The sequence below is a fragment of the Ranitomeya variabilis genome, chromosome 4 (assembly GCF_051348905.1).
Source record: "Ranitomeya variabilis isolate aRanVar5 chromosome 4, aRanVar5.hap1, whole genome shotgun sequence".
In the NCBI taxonomy this organism is placed as follows: Eukaryota; Metazoa; Chordata; class Amphibia; order Anura; family Dendrobatidae; genus Ranitomeya; species Ranitomeya variabilis.
The window spans coordinates 398,799,119-398,818,050 of record NC_135235.1 but is presented as its reverse complement, the minus strand read 5'-3'; the positions used below and the strand labels follow the sequence as shown (position 1 = coordinate 398,818,050).

General features: G+C 42.1%; 1 protein-coding gene across 1 annotated transcript in view; it reads left to right on the top strand.

The window, feature by feature from the left end:
* The window catches only part of LOC143767893 (uncharacterized), an 88,512-nt gene that overhangs the window by 23,717 nt on the left and 45,863 nt on the right, over positions 1–18,932 (top strand). The window contains exons 4-6 of the mRNA XM_077256414.1: positions 912–1,038; positions 8,430–8,543; positions 11,700–12,530. Coding sequence (XP_077112529.1) covers positions 912–1,038; positions 8,430–8,543; positions 11,700–12,530 — 1,072 coding nt within the window. The remainder of the gene's footprint in view (positions 1–911; positions 1,039–8,429; positions 8,544–11,699; positions 12,531–18,932) is intronic.

The window sequence follows — 18,932 nt, the reverse complement described above, 5'->3', positions numbered from 1 at the left end:
AGGCATGCAGACCCCCATCTGTCATGGCTACCCGTGATCACGGGACAGGGGGTGCCGATGGTCGAGATGAATGACGCGGTTCCGGCCGGCTTGTGTTAAATCCAGCTGTTTGTGATTGACAGCTGGATTTAACAGTCACCATCATTTACTCCTCAGTCCTATCGGTGACTGACAGCCTTCCTTCTGTAAGCGTGCATACATAGAAGGCTGTCTGTCACAGACAGGACCACCCACTGGACCCAAAATCTAAATCTAAATGATGAAAAAACAGGTTATACATTTTTCTTTTTTTTTTCACCAACCTATAAATCAATCTGCTCGGCTCCCCAGGCTCTATAACATGGTGTCTGCAGGTGGGACTGCATTGCTGACAGGTTCCCTTTAATACATTTCAGATAATATTTTTAACGAGTTCCTAACCGGCCATTTTCCCCACCAGACATGTTTTTGTCTCTTATCGTACATATTGTTTTAACAATTTTTTTTTTTTTTTTTTGTCCTCTCGTTCGGATATTGAAATAAGTTTTGTTTCTTGTTTTCATGATACATGTGAATGCCAGGACGTCACTCCATGCATTCTCTATGGGCTGCCGGAAAGAGCGGAGCGGCAGCTCCTTTGGGAATGATTAAATTAGTAGTCGAATAATTGCACTACCATTCCATGTAACAGACAAAATGTCTGGGTTCAGTTGATTACTGTGGTCCCAGCTGTTAGATCACCGCTGTGGATAGGTGATAACTTATTGTCACCAGACCACCCCTTTGACTGGGTTTCCGTGTCATAATGGGGAATCACAATCCAATGTCTCTATATTTGTCACTGAACTATACGACTGAGTGGGAAAACCAAAATCTGTTCCTTTTATTTGTGTGAAGTGGAACCTAAAATGAGCAGGAATCTTTCTTTTTAGGGTCAGATTCAGTTTGATGATGTTGCCATCTACTTCTCCAAGGATGAGTGGGAATGTTTGAACGAAGAAGACAAAGACCTTTACATGGAGATGATGGTGAAGAACTACCGCACCCTTCAGTCTCTAGGTAAGACATTTCCTATTGGTAGGATTTGACCCCTTCTAAGGGCTCATGCAAGTCTCCTGACTGAAGCATGACCGCTTCTTATATTTCTATTGCGTCCAATCTGTGCATTGCGGTCCGTGATCGGATGCTTATTATTTTTCAACATTATTATACCAGGTTTTATTACAGCAATACCGTTTTATGTTGGTGTTTTTAAACCATTTTTATGCTATTCTTTTTTTTTTATTTTTTTTTTTTATTCTGATTCCTTATATAATTCATGGGTATACTCCTTATACCAAATAATTATTTTAAAACATAAATAAACTAACAAGCAATGTTTAGGGCCAGCCCATCATTGCCCTGCTATTATATTAAGGGATGCTGATGGGCTAAAACAGGGACATTTTGCACTTTCATACAGGCTATAACCATAAAGCAACCCACTGGGGAATACTTGCCATCTGTCTTCACATGATTGATGTTTTTCTGCTAAGCACAAGCACTTTGTATATATGATACTGCCATCTAGTGGTTATGTGAATAATTAGTTTTCACCTCATGTTTCCTGTTAGCACAAGCACTTTACATCGAGAAGATTGCCATTCAGTGTTCATGTGACTAATTGACTTCCCTCCTGAATAAAAATTCTGACTAAATAGAATATTTATTGTCCTTCTGAGCCATTCTATTATAAATACAGAGGGTATTCATTTAATTACATAAGTCTTTTACAGTATTATTTATTTTGTATTTTTTATATATTAACATCTTCTAGCCAAGGTCTGGTGCATTAGTTACTGTGTCATGCTTATGCTGCTATTTTACCTATGCTGCTAAAAATTCAAATGATATCAATTCAACTGCCTACATTTTATTTCAGTAAATTTTCCTGTTTTAATTTATTTTAATATTGAAATTAATATTTTTAATACCAATTTTTTTGGCACTTCTATTTTATACCAGCAACCAATTGATGCTACAGGTATAAATGTTGTGTACATTTGCTATTAAGAAGTGTGAGCCCAGGTTAGGGTCTTTCTGTCACATTTGGACAATTGTCATATAAAGTGCGTTCACACACTGCATTATTTTTCCACAGGCAAAACCTGCTCACTTGGCAATAAGAAACTTGCCGCTTTTGCTTAGTTTTGCTCATTTTCTTTTTTGTTTGCTGCTTTTTTCCTGCTTTTTGGTCCCTTTTTTTTACTGTGTTTTTGTCATGATACATTTATCTCTTGTGCATGCTGATAAAGTTTAGTGCATAAAGAAAAAAAATGATTCTACTTCATCAGATTTTGACACCAAAAAACGCTACAAAAACTGATACTTTTTTTCAGCGTTTTTTTGCACCACCTATTGCTTTCAATTGGGGAAAAATGGTGAAAGAAGTGACATGTTCCATTCTGAAAACCCAAGGTTTTGCACAAAATACTGAGGACAAAAAACCAAGCCGTGTGCATGAGATTCCTGAAATCTCACAGACTTTGCTCTTACTGTAAAACACAGCTGAAAATTTGCACAAAAGAAAACGCTGAAAAAACTCATCATGTGAACACAGTTGAAGAGTAATGAAGTTGAGTCTAGTTTGTAAAAGAGATTTCTGGCAGTAGAACATGGAGGTGGTGGTCTAGAGACAGAATCTAGTGGTAGATTCCCTTTACTAGATAATTTATTTTTGAGGAGGGGGCTCATTATTTGCTCATTGATGGTACATGGTATCAAAACATAATCTAAGGCTGAGCCCATCTGATATGATCAATTGTATGGAGTTCTTTGACAACTTTAAGCCACAACCATTTAAGGAGTTTTCTAGCTGATTAGAGATGGGGGCGAACCCGAACAGTAAAGTTCAGGGTCCATATCAAACCCCTACTCTTCGGGCACCACGAAGTCCGTTTTACTGACAGCGCAAGAAACACCAGCGGTAAGATTAATACCACTGGTCAGAGCGTCAGATGACAGCGTGAGCCTGCATCTGTAACTGGAACGGCTGCAGGCTACTATTTTTAGGGTGGGGGGCCAATATCCATTGTGACTTTTTACCTTTTAGATTTGTGTGGTCAGATAATATTGACAAGTTTTCAGACCTTAAAGGGAACCTATCACCCCGTTTTTTAAAGATTAGATAAAAATAGTGTGAAATAGGGGCAGAGCTGGGCTTTACATTACTGCCTTTTCGGTGCCTTTACACCCCCGTTAGGCTGCCGAAATACCTTTGTGAAGTGGCCGTTTTCTGCTGTCACTCAAGTTGGTCAGGTCGGATGGGCGTGGTCACAGCGCCGTTTCTCCCCCAGATCAGGCTCATCATTACGTTGGTGGCGTAGTGGTGTGCGCATGTCCAAGGTCCCGAATCCTGCACAGGGGAGTGAAAATAGCAGCGATGTCCGTTATTTCATTGGTGGTCGGTGGGCGCGGCCATCTTGCTTTGGCCGCGCGTGCGCAGAAGCGGCGCTCTGCTGGCCGCGGCTTCAGGAAAATGGCCGCGGGCATCCGCGCGTGCGCAGATGGCTATCACGGCGGCCATTTTCGTGAAGCAGAGTTCGCATCTCGGCTTCACGAAAATGGCCGCCGCGATAGCCATCTGCGCACGCGCGGATGCCCGCGGCCATTTTCCTGAAGCCGCGGCCAGCAGAGCGCCGCTTCTATGTGTATTATTACACATAGAAGTGTATTATTATGTGTAGCAGAGCCGATCAAGTTATGGCAGCTTCTAGCTTCCCTTGGAGGCTATTGAAGCATGCAAAAAGTAAAAACAAATATATGATTAAAAATATGAAAAAAATAAAAAAATACATAAGTTCAAATCACCACCCTTTTGCCCTATTCAAAATAAAACAATAAAAATAAAACCAAACATAGACATACTTGGTATCGCCGCATTCAGAATCGCCCGATCTATCAAAAAAAAAAAAAAAGATTAACCTGATCGCTAAACGGCGTAACGAGAAAAAAAATCAAAACGCCAGAATTACGTTTTTTTGGTCGCTGCTACATTGCATTGAAATGCAATAACGGGCGATCAAAAGAACGTATCTGCACAAAAATGGTATCATTAAAAATGTCAACTCAGCACGCAAAAAATAATCCCTCACCTAACCCGAGATGACGAAAGTTGGAGATGCTATGGGCCTCAGAAAATGGCGCAATTTTTTTTCACCACTTCGATAAAAAAGAACCTAGACATGTTTGGTGTCTATGAACTTGTAATGACCTGGAGAATCATAATGGCAGGTCACTTTTAGCATTTACTGAACATAGCAAAAAAAACAAACAAAAAACAAGTGTGGGATTGCACTTTTTTTGCAATTTCACCGCACTCGAAAACGGGCAAATAATTCCGAGTACCCGACATGCTAAAACCAATGGTGTCGTTCAAAAGTACAAATCGTCCCGCAAAAAATGAGTTATGGCTCTGGGAAGGAGAGGAGTGAAAAACTAAAATGCAAAACAAAAAAGCTCCAGTCATGAAGGGGATAAGTGATAATAACTGTAGAATGCTTCAACAGATCTCAATGATTTTGAGACAGTTTTTTCTGTGACACATTGTACTTTATGTTAAAGGTCAATTTTATATTTTCTGCATTTATTAATAAAAATATCAGAAATTTGTGAAAAAATTCTAAAAATTAGCAATTTTCAAACTTCGAATGATTATCCCTTTAATCCAGACAGTCATACTACATAAAATAGTCATTAAATAACATTTACCTTATGTCTGCTTTACATCAGCACCGTTTTAAAAAAAATCTTTTTTTTTTTTTGTTAAGATGTTGGAAGGTTCAGAATTTTAGCAGCAATTTTCATTTTTTTCAAGGAAATTTACAAAACACACTTTTTTTAGGGACCTATTCGGTTTTGAAGTATCTTTAGCAGATCTATATGTTGTAAAATCCCCAAAAGTGAGACCATTTTAAAAACGGCGCCCCTCAAGGTATTCAAAACTGCTGTCAGGTAGTTTATTAACCATTTGGGTGCTTTTCGGTAATTCAACCTTGAATGGCAGGAAGGAAAAATGTTATTTTTACCATCTAAATGTCGCTAACTTCAGAACAAGCCGTTGTAGCCATCAGACTCTAAGGCCGTTATTTGGCCGTGAATTTCCATGGCAAACATCAAGACCACACAATCATGATCTCAGGGTCCCGATTGGTTTAAAGAGAGATTCCCCACACTCTTTAACCATTTAGATGCCTTAATCACTTTTGAAAGCCCATCTAAAGGGATAAAAAGCCATGTTTAATATTATAATTATTTATTATTATTATTCATTTTTATAGCGCCATTTATTCCATGGCGCTTTACATGTGAAGTACGGGGCAAATATAGACAAACATTAAACATGAGCAAAAACAAGGCACACGGGTACATAAGGAGGGAGGACCCTGCCCGCGAGGGCTCACAGTCTGCAGGGGATGGGTGATGATACACTAGGAGAGGGTAGAGCGGGTTGTGCGGCGGTTCAGTAGGTTCAGGATCACTGCAGGCTGTAGGCTTGTCGGAAGAGGTGAGTCTTCAGGCTCTTTTTGAAAGTTTCTATGGTAGGCGAGAGTCTGATGTGCTGGGGTAGAGAGTTCCAGAGTATGGGGGAAGCACGGGAGAAGTCTTGGATGCGGTTGTGGGAAGAAGAGATGAGGGGGGGAGTAGAGAAGGAGGTCTTGAGAGGATCGGAGGTTGCGTGTTGATAGGTACCAGGAGATCATGTCACAGATGTATGGAGGAGATAGGTTGTGGATGGCTTTGTAGGTCATTGTGAGGGTTTTGAACTGGAGTCTCTGGGCGATAGGAAGCCAGTGAAAGGCTTGGCATAGGGGAGAGGCTGGGGAATAGCGGGGAGACAGGTAGATTAGTCGAGCAGCAGAGTGTAGGATGGATTGGAGTGGTGCCAGAGTGCTAGAGGGGAGTCCAGAGAGTAGGAGGTTGCAGTAGTCGAGGCGGGAGATGATAAGGGCATGGACTAGTTTTTGCGGTGTCGCGGTCAAGGAATGAGCGGATCCGGGAAATGTTTTTGAGTTTGAGGCGGCAGGAGGAGGCAAGGGCTTGGATATGTGGCTTGAAAGAGAGGGCAGAGTCGAGGATCACCCCGAGGCACCGGGCGTGTGGGACTGGGGAAAGTGAGCAGCCATAGACATTGATGGATAGGTCGGGTGGAGGGGTAGAGTGAGATGGGGGAAAGATGATGAATTCTGTTTTGTCCATGTTCAGTTGTAGAAAGCGAGCAGAAAAGAAGGCTGAAATAGCAGACAGACAGTGCGGGATTTTGGTAAGTAAGGAGGTGAGGTCAGGTCCGGATAGGTAGATCTGCGTGTCGTCAGCATAGAGATGGTACTGCATACCGTGGGATTCTATGAGCTGTCCCAGACCGAAGGTGTAGATGGAGAAGAGAAGGGGTCCTAGAACAGAGCCTTGAGGAACACCGACTGACAAGGGGCGAGGTGAGGAGGTGGTGTGGCGGAGGGAGACACTGAATGTCCGATCTGTCAGATATGATGAGATCCAGGAAAGGGCCAAGTCTGTGATGCCAAGAGATGAGAGGATTTGTAGCAGAAGGGAGTGGTCCACAGTGTCAAAGGCAGAAGACAGGTCCAGGAGAAGGAGGACAGAGTAGTGTTGCTTGCTCCTGGCAGTTAGTAGGTCATTGGTGACTTTAGTTAGGGCAGTTTCAGTTGAGTGATGGGAACGGAAGCCAGATTGTAATCGATCAAAGAGGGAGCAGGAGGAGAGGTGAGAGGACAATTCAAGATGGACGTGTTGCTCCAGCAATTTAGAGGCATAAGGAAGAAGAGATATCGGGCGATAGCTAGACACAGAGGATGGGTCGAGGGAGGGCTTTTTGAGGATGGGTGTGATCTTGGCATGCTTGAAGGATGAGGGGAAGACACCTGTTGTGAGTGAGAGGTTGAAGAGGTGCGTTAGGGTTGGGATGAAGACCGTGGAAAGGTTAGGGATGAGGTGGGATGGGAGCGGGTCGAGCGTGCAGGTGGTGAGGTGTGATCTTGACAGGAGGGTGGAGAGCTGATCTTCTGTCATGGTGGAGAAGCTGGTTTTGGAGGAGCAGGGGTGAGCAGCTAAGAGGGGCAGTGGGCGCTGTGGGCCAAAGCTTTCTCTGATCGTATCGATCTTCTGTTTAAAGAAAGAGGCAAAGTCTTCAGCAGAAATGAGAGGGGAGGGAGGGGGTGCTGGGGGACGGAGTAGAGAATTGAAAGTGTTGAAAAGCTGTTTAGGGTTGTGAGACAGGGAGGATATGAGAGATGAGAAGTAAGTTTGTTTTGCGGCGGTGAGCGCGGACTTGAAGCTGGCGAGGGACTGCTTGTATGCGGTGAAGTGGTCAGCAGAGCGGGATCGCTTCCATTTCCGCTCAGCGATCCTGGAAGCCCGTCTCAGTTCTTTAGTCAGGCTGGTCAGCCAGGGCTGCCTGTTGATTGTACGAGTTTTGCTATGTATGAGCGGGGCGGCCGAATTGAGTGTTGCTGTTATTGTGGCGTTATAAAAAGCAGCAGCGGCATTTGTGTCATGAAGGGAGGCTTTTGTCGGTAAGAGGGAGAAGGGACTCAGAGAGTGATTGTAAGTTGAGATGTTTGAGATTTCTGCGAGGGAGTTCATGGAGTGGGGGTTGCACACTAGGAGAGGAGAGGGAAGAGAATGTCAGTAGGTTGTGGTCAGACAGGGGGAGGGGTGAGTTAGTGAGATTAGTAAGGGAGCAGAGGCGGGTGAAGACGAGGTCCAGCGTGTAATATCAAAACCAATCAAGCCTGATACAGCAAGGTGTCAACTATAGTGTACAGTCAACAGCTGCTGCATTTTCACCAGTCGGGGGATGCTATTGTCAGATATGTGAGGTCAGAAAAAATACGTGTTGGTGGCCAATAAGGGGTTAATGCCACCGAACAGTTGCTAGCTACACCATATCACTGATCAGTTAGTCTGGCACGGCTGTTAATGCCATTTCTCCTATCTCTCTCTGACTATCTTCAGTACTGCAGTTGTACAACACATTATTGTCTGCATTGTTTGGTCAATGTTTTAGGGCTTTCTCTTCCTATCTCTATTATACAGCTGTGAGCGCTGATGTTCTCTTGCTATCCTAAAATCACCCCTAAATGGCTGCTGCATTCCCTACCTAGGCTTTTATACTGGCTTATGATCTTTCTGATTGCCTGTATAAAATGGTTGTTGACTTTTTTTTGTAAAGCGACTTGAACAAATCAAATTACAAGTTGTTTGAGTTCATAATGAAACTTGCATCAAGTAGATTGTATCATTTCTAGGGCAGAGTATTAGTGTTGATTATTTTGCTTTTTTGTCAGGTGGGTAAAAGTTATTGTTTGGAACTAGACTCTAATAAGGTTGACAAGGGTTTGTGGGTGTGACACATTCTGGCATTCACTGCTTTTTATATATACTATACACAGGTTGGATCACTGTTAAACCCCCATTGATAACGATGATTGAGCAAGGAGAAGATCTCTACGTGAAATACCCCAAGCAGTTCAGAAATTCTCCGATTCCTGGACTTAGCAGGAAAGGTGAGTAATAGCACCGCAAAAGATCTTTATTTCACTGGAAGATGTTCATTAAAGCTGAACTTTAGTGTGCCCTTTTTATTCATCAAAACTCTGTATATATGAAGGAAGGATAGAGTAGCGCCAAGAGCCACTGATGAGTGATGCATCTCTACTGAATGGAGTCTGAAGCATTGACTTATTGATGCTTTAACGTCTTCATCCATTTTCTGAGAAGACCTTTCTTCTACTCTCTTCTGTCCTGTCAATATGTCATTGGTAATGGGGAAGATCTCACACATTAAAAAATTATATCCGTTGAACTACTATATTTTGTCTGCCTTTTCTTTTGCAAACTGTAATTTTGCATTGACAAATTGACATGGTGTGTAAAGATACTAGTACCTAAAATTAAAATAAATCTCAAAATGTAAGATTTATACCCATATATTTTATAAAAGCATACACCTGGCACATTGGAATATACCACCCAATCAGCATCAAAATAAAACATTACATAAGAATAGCTAAACATCGATGTTTGTGGACAAATACGAACTCTAAAATAAAAGCCTCTATAAAATAAAGTTCATGATGGTGACAGTTTGTCCAAAGATTAAAAGTAAATTCTTCTATATTGTACAGATTAAAAGGGGTTGTACTTTGGATTAGTCTTCCTATGATTTGCATTTCCCAACTTTATTTCACCTTCATATTAAAAATTCCATGGCCGGGGGAGTAAGAAAACGGAGCCCTTGTGAGCAGGGATAGACGACGGCCGTTTCGCGCTGTGCTTGCGCTTCCACGGGTCAGCATCCTGACCCGTGATGCTGACCCGTGGAAGCGCAAGCACAGCGCAAAACGGCCGTCGTCTATCCCTGCTCACAAGGGCTCCGTTTTCTTATTCCCCCGGCCATGGAATTTTTAATATGAAGGTGAAATAAAGTTGGGAAATTTAGATCGGTGAGTGCCTTCTCTTTCTTCTCACATATGGCAATGGATTTTCGTGTTTTTTCAGAAGAGCACACGTGATCAGGATGTGTGGCTGATACCAAGATGATTATTGATTAACACCTGGGCCCTATTTCAGGACTACCTCGATTTTACAGACAGTGCCGTTTGTCTTTTTGGTCTTTTTGACTTCCTATGATTTGGATCCACCAACCACACCCTGTGCAGGGATATTTAAAGGGATCTGTCAGTATGATAAACCCTCCTGAGCCATTTATATGGGCGTGTAGGTCCTAGAAAGTTAAGAATAATGATACCTTGATATCTGCAATCCGTTGACTTATCCTAGAGAAATCCTCATTTTTTTATATGTAACTGAGAGGCAAATATTTGACAAACATCTATGTTGACTTCTTATCTGCCATACAAACAAAGGATTGTGCATATTAAAATGCAACATGCTAAATACATTTTGACAAAATTAGGGGGTTTGGGTCACATTCCCCTTTTCTTGTGCACCCGTTAATTGTTACAATGTGTTCACTAAAATCATTGTATTGCCTGCACAATACAAAACAGGACAGATCTTCCAAAGAGAGAAACAGGGTTTTGTAACAAGTCTTCACTCTAGCCAAGAGATAATGGTTGAGCTCCAAGGATATCCCTTCATTTCACTGTACTCTATGGGACCCTATACATCAAGAACGCTGGATAAGTGGCATACACTTCAGTGTGCACCTCATCTCAAATTCTACTCCAGTCCCTGCTGGAGTAGGATTTGTGGCTTAGAGAATGCCATCTCTGCTCGTCATACCTCTGTCCTGCCCCAAATTCGCTTAGTTTGTCGGTGCTGAGCAAAGTTAAGTGTTGCATAATTTTAGGGCGGCCGCCAGTTGCGCAAAAATGATGCGACTTTTCAAAGCTTTTTCTGCGAGAATACTGGCATAAATGCTTTGAATATGGCCCTTTTAAGTTTCCTTTGTGTGAATATTAAATTTTCCCCAATGTAATAATGTAATGCCTTAAACAGAAAATGGATTCCTGACAAAATGTTTAAAGCCGACTGGAGAGAGAGCAAGTGGTCAGGATGACACCGGGGAGATTACACCGGTCCTACCGCTGTCACCAGTTTGTCAGGGGAACACAACTCCACTGCTTCCAATCGTCAGGAAAATTACTCAGTTGAACAAATTACTCAGTTGAACGACGAGTGATAGATGCAGCTGCTTCCAGTACTAGGGCATTTATTGTGGAACTCAGTGAGCTAGTATATACACCTCCGATTCTAACACATGGAATACATATATATCCATCCATATCCCGGTACGGTCACTGCTAACTCCATAATAACAAAAGAACTACTTGCTTCCACCACCAATAGTTTATACAGGCCAACATCCGTTACATTTAGTGTATGGCTTCAGGGGTGCGATTTACAGAGCAAGACAAACAGAGCTATTACAATTTATATATTTAACCCAGAAAGGCAGTGTTTTATAAAAAAAAAAAAAAAATACAAAGATGATACAAAATGGGAACAAAATAATACGGTATATACAATTACATCGAAAAGGAACAACGAAAGAGAATTGGTAAACCTGATGTTGCTGGAATGGCTCTTATATTTATGGAGGGAAGCACTGTGATGGGGGAAAATGGACCACTTTCACAACGAACTAGGTCTTCCAGAATGAACAAAGACCGACACCCAAATTCTGGTTTTATTAGATGAATGTTGCATACCATTGATGAGCTCATATGGGGCTGTTTGTGGGATGTGCTAGGTCTATTAGAATTTTATGAGATCCCTAACTTACGGTGTATTTTTGCCCCCGGAGGTCCCAGGTGGTAGATATTGTGGTAATTTTTCTTATCGCCATTTTTTGTCTATGGAGATAAAACATGGCATGGATAGCTTATGCCTGGGAAGCCTACAGCCTCGCCTCTGCAAAAGTGAATCTCATCCTTGGTGTCTTTTTCCCAGAGCAAATCTACTGTAGTCATTACCTGCTCACTGTAGGAGGTCCCTACTTCAATGGAGGATGTAGTGTCACTTCCCCAGTTATAACTAGCTTTTTTCTTCTCCAGCTATAATTAATCCCATTTTTTTCAGTGTGAAGGTGAGATGTCCCCTCTCCGGAGATGTCTTTTAGTTTTTCTGTATGACAAGGTGCTTAGATTTGGAATGGAACATTGATTGATTGTTTTATTTCTGTTTACATTCAACAGATTCAGTGGATGCAAAGGTTGCAGATTCTATTGAAGAAAGTTACAATTTACACAAGTTCTCTGAACGTTTGAGGAATAGCATTGATGAATTTCTAACATTCTGTATGCAACAAACTGAAGACATAATGTCAGGGGTTGCAATGAACCTTTCGGAGTATGTATCTTCTGAGTCAGGACCATTTTGTCAAGCAATCATGCCGCCTGGTAAAAAGCCAGCTATAGAAGAGAGACCATTCAGATGTTTCAAGTGTGAAAGGCGCTTCAAGCGTTTTTGTGATGTGGTCTCGCACCAAAAATTTCATGCGATTGAGAATGGCTTTGCTTGTTTTCAGTGCCCCATAACCTTCAAAAATGCAAAAGCTTTGGTAAAACACGAGTTGATTCATACTGGTGACAAACCGTTTATCTGCTCCAGATGTGGGAAGCGTTTCTTTACCCAGCAGTTGCTTGATAACCATCTTGGGGTGAACTTGAAAAAGAATCCGTACGTTTGTTCGGAATGTGGAAAACGTTTTGCAAAGAAGTACATCCTTCGTAAGCACGAAATGGTTCACAACCGAGCGAAACCTTTTCTGTGTTCCATCTGTGGCAAAGGCTTCATACAGGAGGACGATTTTAACACTCATCAGAGAATTCACATGGAAGAACATATATACTCCTGCGAATTCTGTGGAAAACGTTTCAGTAGTAAGCCAAGTTTTGAGAAACATCGACAGGAGCACACCTGCTCGCAGCCCTTTCCTGCTCTTGATCAGCAAGGTAGACTACTTCTTCTCAAGCAAATTCAGGAAGGAACGTCTGTTCTACCGATAAAAATGGAGCTCCAAAGCTGAGGACAATCCTTCTCCATTGACTGGGGACTGCTACAGGTGCCAGATAGTATTTTTGTTTTTTTAATCAGTCAATACTATGGCCATGATAAAACTATGTAGAGTATGAGAGCGCTACTTTTGGATTTAGCACTGTTCAGACATCAGAAGCCTTAATAACTGCAGCATTTGTATGCCACTTACCTTGCTTGCACCAAGTTTTTGGTTTACTAATAAAAATGTTTTCTGTTCTTTCTTTGATTACTCTGGAAAAAAGTAAAATGTATAGTCTTAATGTATTGCAGCTCCTCTGTGTACTTTACTATGAGACTTTGAGTGAGAAAATAGAGTAGAACAAAAATACTGCTATTTGGTCCACTGAAGTTGTGACCTCAGCATAAACGCCAATCTAGAAGGGAAAAGTGTATTTCGATTTATGTTCTGCCATGTCGTGTTGGTCTCGGCATCATAATTATTTGCGATTACCATGGTTCTCAAAAGAATGGGGATTTAACTGCATAATTCTCGAAAAGGAGCAGTATAGATTACAGCTGTGGCTGAACCTCTATGCTGGAGGTGGTAGCTTTAAAAAGTTTACAATAAAACATTTTGGAACCCAGTTTATTGACACTAATCAGTGTTACTTTATACTAGGTGTGTTAGTAGATCCATTAAATGGTTTGACCACTATATATTTCTTAGGACACTTTCTAATATACAGGTATTATAACTTCTCAAACGTTGTAAACCGCCATCTGCTTATTAGTAAAGTGCTCCTGTTCCCAAAATGGTGAAATCGGGTTAATAGTCAACGCATTTCGAGGTCAAGCAGGACCTCTACCCAACTTGACAAGGTAACCCTGATCAGGATATTAAAAACGTTACCATGTGTCAATGTTGACCTCAGTATGAATAAGGGCAGACAAGGAATGGGCCCAACAAGTGGAACACCAGTCTGGGGGAGCCTTATGTACAATCTCCAGCTCATTATATAATGCTGGAGAGAAGCCCTGAAAGGTGGTGGCCGTATCTTATATCGGCCAAAACTGCTGACAGGTTCCCTTTGTCTCCTCATTTCGGCATGCTTAACATGTCACTCTCTGCAAGGAGAAACGACACTTCTTGGATCCCTATTCCCAAAGAATTTGTGCAGATTATAGGTGACATTAAAGGTAAGAAAAGTTCTGAAATTCTTCTTCTTGGTATGACTTTTTACGTGACAAAAACCAGGCATTTTTACAGGGGTGTGTATACTTTTTATATCCATTGTACTAATTCTTTGAATGAGCAGCTCTGTATAAACCCATCCACACTGATTGGCTGCTTTCTGTGTATACTGTGCATAGACAGAAAGTTGCCAATCAGTGATGGGGACGGGGTTATACAGGGCTAATTAATAGTCAATAAATACTGAATCAGTGACATCTTGCATATAGTATTAATATGACCATACACCTAAAAAAAATGGCCATAGCAATACAATCTATTAGATCACTCCCAATACACATTTTTTTTTCTTACACAAATCATGGAGTCCAGGTCCACCCATATTTGATAAGATCCAAAAAGTTATTGTATCAATACAAGGCATAAATACATATAAAAATAGAAAAGGGTCAGGTGTTTAGGACAGCAGATCATCAACAATATGTCTGGGCGGGATAGTAGTGGGCCCCTCTGTCACCATATAGTCATGATTGTAATCGTATAAATGCACAAAGTGCTTTGTGCAATCATAATATCAATGAGAAGTACTAACTGTGTATAGTGTGTGCACACACCGTGCACATATGTCACCTCTATTGTTAGTAATAGCCGTAAAAAAATATGGCGAGACAATAATAGTCCATAGCTAAAGGGAAGGCACACATCAAAACAGAGTACTACAATCCACTATCCAAACATGATTTTAATGATAAGACCCACTTACTCATGACACCACCTGTGTGATGAGCTGTACCTGCAATGCACGTTTGAACGTGGGCTTCCTTGGTGGGATGTCATATTTTTTACTTGATTTTTTTTGTTTGTTTTGTTTTATGTTTGTGCCTTGTATTGATAGAATAAACTTTTTTGATCTTATGACATATTGGTGGACCTAGACTATATGTTTTGTGTAGGGAAAAAAACAAATTTAATATGGAGGACTACATGGCAGCAGATGTACTAGTCCTCTAGTGATAAAATCACTATTTTATCAACAGGAGATTAGCAAAACTACAGCAAGCAGCTCAGAAAGTGACACATCACTGGAACCAGGGTCTCTTCTCTGTCTTTGCATCATGCTGCTCTCAGATTTGGTGACAAAAAAATGGTGACCGATTCCCTTTAAAAACTTTTACTTAAAGAGATACAGAATTTTGAGCCAGACATCATGTAGAAAATAACTTTATTTCTGGAGGAACTCTTATTGATTAGAGGCAGGGCCGGCGTTGGGGGCAGGCAGACTAGGCAGCTGCCTAGGGCCCCCACTTCTCTAGGGGCCCAAGACAGTGACGTGTTGCTAAGAGCGGCACACCACTCAGTCGCTATGGGGCCCGGGAGTCAGGGGGCCAGAGGGGCAGTAGCAGATGACAGGAGGCAGGAGCCGGTTGCTGCGGCTAAAACCTGTGCCTGCTGCTAAAGATAGATTAATATTCACTGCTCCACATGCCCATAGTCCCTCCCACTCCTATACACTGAAGACAGCGCTGAGAGATGGAAGGGACTATGGACGTGGGGAGCAGTGAATATTCATTTCACTTTAATAGCGGGAACAGTGTTGGCAGCAGCCCATGGGAGTGGAGAGCAGTGAATATTAATTTCCTTTAGTAGAGGGCACACGTGATCGCCCAGCAGCAGGAAGGCTGCGGCTAACACTGTCCGCTATTAAAGTGAAATAAATATTCCCTGCTCACCACTCCGATAGTCTCGGGCGTGTCGGGAGCAGTGAGTATTCCAGAAGCTGTCCTCGGCCTACATGTTGAAATCAGCTGGTGGTGTCCTACAAGCATGCTGCGAAGGAGCGCATGGAGGGTAAGTAGAATGGGTTATTTATTTTTTTAATCTTTGTCTGATGGGGGGGTCCATGCACACCAGAATGGGGAATGAGAGGACCATGCACACCAGAATGGGGAATGAGGGGACCATGCACACCAGAATGGGGAATAGGAGGTCATGCATACCAGGTTAGGGCTGAGGAGGCTAAGTATACCTGGATTGGGGACATATATATTCCAGGATGAGGGATAGTCGTACAGAATTTACCACATATACACTACCTATTCCAACTCATGGAATATATGTACATACCCCCAGTACGGTCACTGCTAGCTCCGCAATTACAAAAGTAACTACACGCTGCTACCATCATTCGGTTATACAGGCCGATTGGATACTTGGCAGGTAGCATATGGCTTTCAGGTGCGGTTTACAGAACAAAAGGAGAACTATTAAATTTTATATTTAATCTAGAAAGATAGGCAGTGTTTGTGAAAAATATACAAAATATTTTACAAAGGGGACAAAACAATACAGCATATACAATTACATAAAATAAAAAGGATTAACAAACTTACTAAATCTGGTCACTGAAATGGCGCAGATTTATGGCAGGAAGTGCTTCTAGTGAAAACATCTGGAAACGTGGATCAAGCCTACACAGCGATGTATCTTCTGCATTAAAGGGAACCTGTCACTCCCAAAATGGAAGGTGAGCTAAACCCACCGGCATCAGGAGCTTATCTACAGAATTCTGTAATGCTGTAGATAAGCCCCCGATGTATCCTGAAAGATGAGAAAAAGAGGTTAGATTATACTCACTCAGGGGTGGTCCCGGTACGATGGGCGCCGCGGTCCGGTCCGGGGCCTCCCATCTTCTTACGATGACGTCCTCTTCTTGTCTTCAGGCTCCGGCGCAGGCGTACTTTGTCTGCCCTGTTGAGGGCAGAGCAAAGTACTGCAGTGCGCAGGCACTGGGAAAGGTCAGAGAGGCTCGACGCCTGCGGAGCCGCAACCTGAAGAGAACGTCATCGTAAGAAGATGGGAGGGACCGGACCGCGACGCTCATCGGACCAGAACAGAACCGGGACCGCCCCTGGGTGAGTATAATCTAACCTCTTTTTCACATCTTTCAGGATACATCGGGGGCTTATCTACAGCATGACAGAATGCTGTAGATAAGCCCCTGATGCTGGTGGGCTTAGCTCACCTTCCACTTTGGGGGTGATCGGTTCCCTTTAAACACATCATAATTTGCCCTGCCTTTTAGCACCTAAGTTACACCCTCATACCTCCCTTTCATGACCTCTGATAGTGGGATTGGGCTTCAGTTTCAGAAAATTGAATGATATTCCCAACATTTGTGATAACTTTGCTCCTGAAGTTTGCAGGCATTCAATATTGATATCATATTTTTATAGTGATTTTGCCTTTTCATAGGTAGGAAACATAGCATGGCTGTTGTTCACTATTTGGACACTATTAATTTGGGGCTGATTAGCATGTCTCACAGTTATGAAAAAAAATAAGCATATTCTTCTCCTATTAATCCTAAAGTTGAAAATGTATATACCATCAATATTGGATCTATACAAACCCCAATATTCATATCTGACCATTGGCATTGACCCGACTGGTTGCAGACGTCCAGTTTCCTCTGAAGAGTTACCTCTAAAAGGTGTTTTCACTTCCCTTCCTCTCGACTCTATGTCAGACTTTCTGACTTTTTCCAACTATATGCTTTTTTTATTTTATCAATGCACGCAGTCCCAATCTCAGAGCGAGTTTTAATTAGTTTTGTGCCTTATTAGCTGTGCACAAGTTACTCTATTCCCATATGGGAACAAAACATGTGGTCCTATTACCAAAAGGGTTTTAGATTGTAAGCGCTTTCTCCTTCTCGAGACTTGAATTTTTCTATGACAATAGGGTAAAAGTGATGTGAGAAAATGTTTTAAATTACCGTATGTAAAATCAGAAAGGTTCATACTGTCAGGGGTACAATTAAATTATAGTAAGCCATCACACCACTGATTATAGAAAGAAGAGGGTCTGCATGGTATCATCATAATTAGTCTCAACCATCCCATCAATTCCCAATACATTGCATTTGTAGAACCACCCAAAGGCCGGAGCGGAGTGTGCGGCTCCATGTATTGCGATGTGGCTGCCCGCTCCGCTCTGGAGTGCCGGTGCCAGAGCTTCTTTTTAACCTGAGAGACTCGGCCGTATCTCGCTGTGTGTGATTCCGGCCAAAGAGAGAGGGTGGCAGAGTGAGCAAATGGATGTCTGATACTCGGTGTGTGGCATACTCTGGTGGGAAGCGTGGGAGGGTTACATTTATTTGCAACCAGAGGCTAAGGTCACACGATTGTAAATTCTCTCATCTGAGGGTATCGGGCATATTATGCAAATAACACTGTGATCAGAGTGTCAGCATAGTGTGATCCGATTCTCGTGGATAAAAGAATCTAAGCACACTGTGAGGAGAAGATGGTGAACAAAATTTGTCCATCTTTTTCCATTGTGTCAGTGTCAGCCGAGTACAGCCTGATGATTTCCACGCACTCATGGCTTGCATGGCTTAATGCGATCCGATGAATCAAACTCTGACATGCTGCAATTTTTTTCCTCAGACCAAGCCGTCTCAGTCCTAGGAAAAAAAAATCGGACATATGCGGGGCCCCATAGAGTATTATTGGTCTGAGTGCGATACAATGTTTTGTATGATCACACTCGTACGGAAAGTACAGTGGTGTGAGCGAGCCCTTAGATCGCTGAACACAGATTTAGGAGTGTTATAGAATGAAGTGCCGTGGTCCTACATTAATATAATTCCTGTTTTGTTCAGATGACCTAATAAAAAATCAAAGCTTGCCATGAAAAACCTGCGCCCAGTGATGGTATAGTCTATGTGTCATGTGACCTGATAGGTGTCATGTGACCTGATAGGTCACATAAACAGCAATATTGTAGTGTGAGCACACCTTTCATGTGCTAGCCATAAACCAAAACAGTCGGCACCTTGCAATGAGGCCTTCCCTGCACCAGCCTTGAAGCCGAGCATCATTCACATGAGCGGTATTGCCAAGCGATGGATACAAGACAAGGATATGTAATCTCTCCTTTTTGTTTTGGCTTCATAAAGGCCATTTGGGGAAGAAACTTTGCTAATTATCTATGTGCTGTAACTAATGAGGTTCACTGAGGAGGACATCTGCTGCCTTGAATATTTTTACTTGACCCTTATAGAATTATGGCTATACGAAGTTTGATGTTGCGGTACATTACCTACTAGATGAAAAATACCATGGGATTGTCATTGCACCCAGGACTATTGTTCCTCTATAGGTTAGAATATATTGCAAGGTTGCCAATCCCCATTTCTGAGTGGCCTTTCTTGGAAGATATCCTGGTTTTGGTGAACACTAGTGATGAGCGAGTG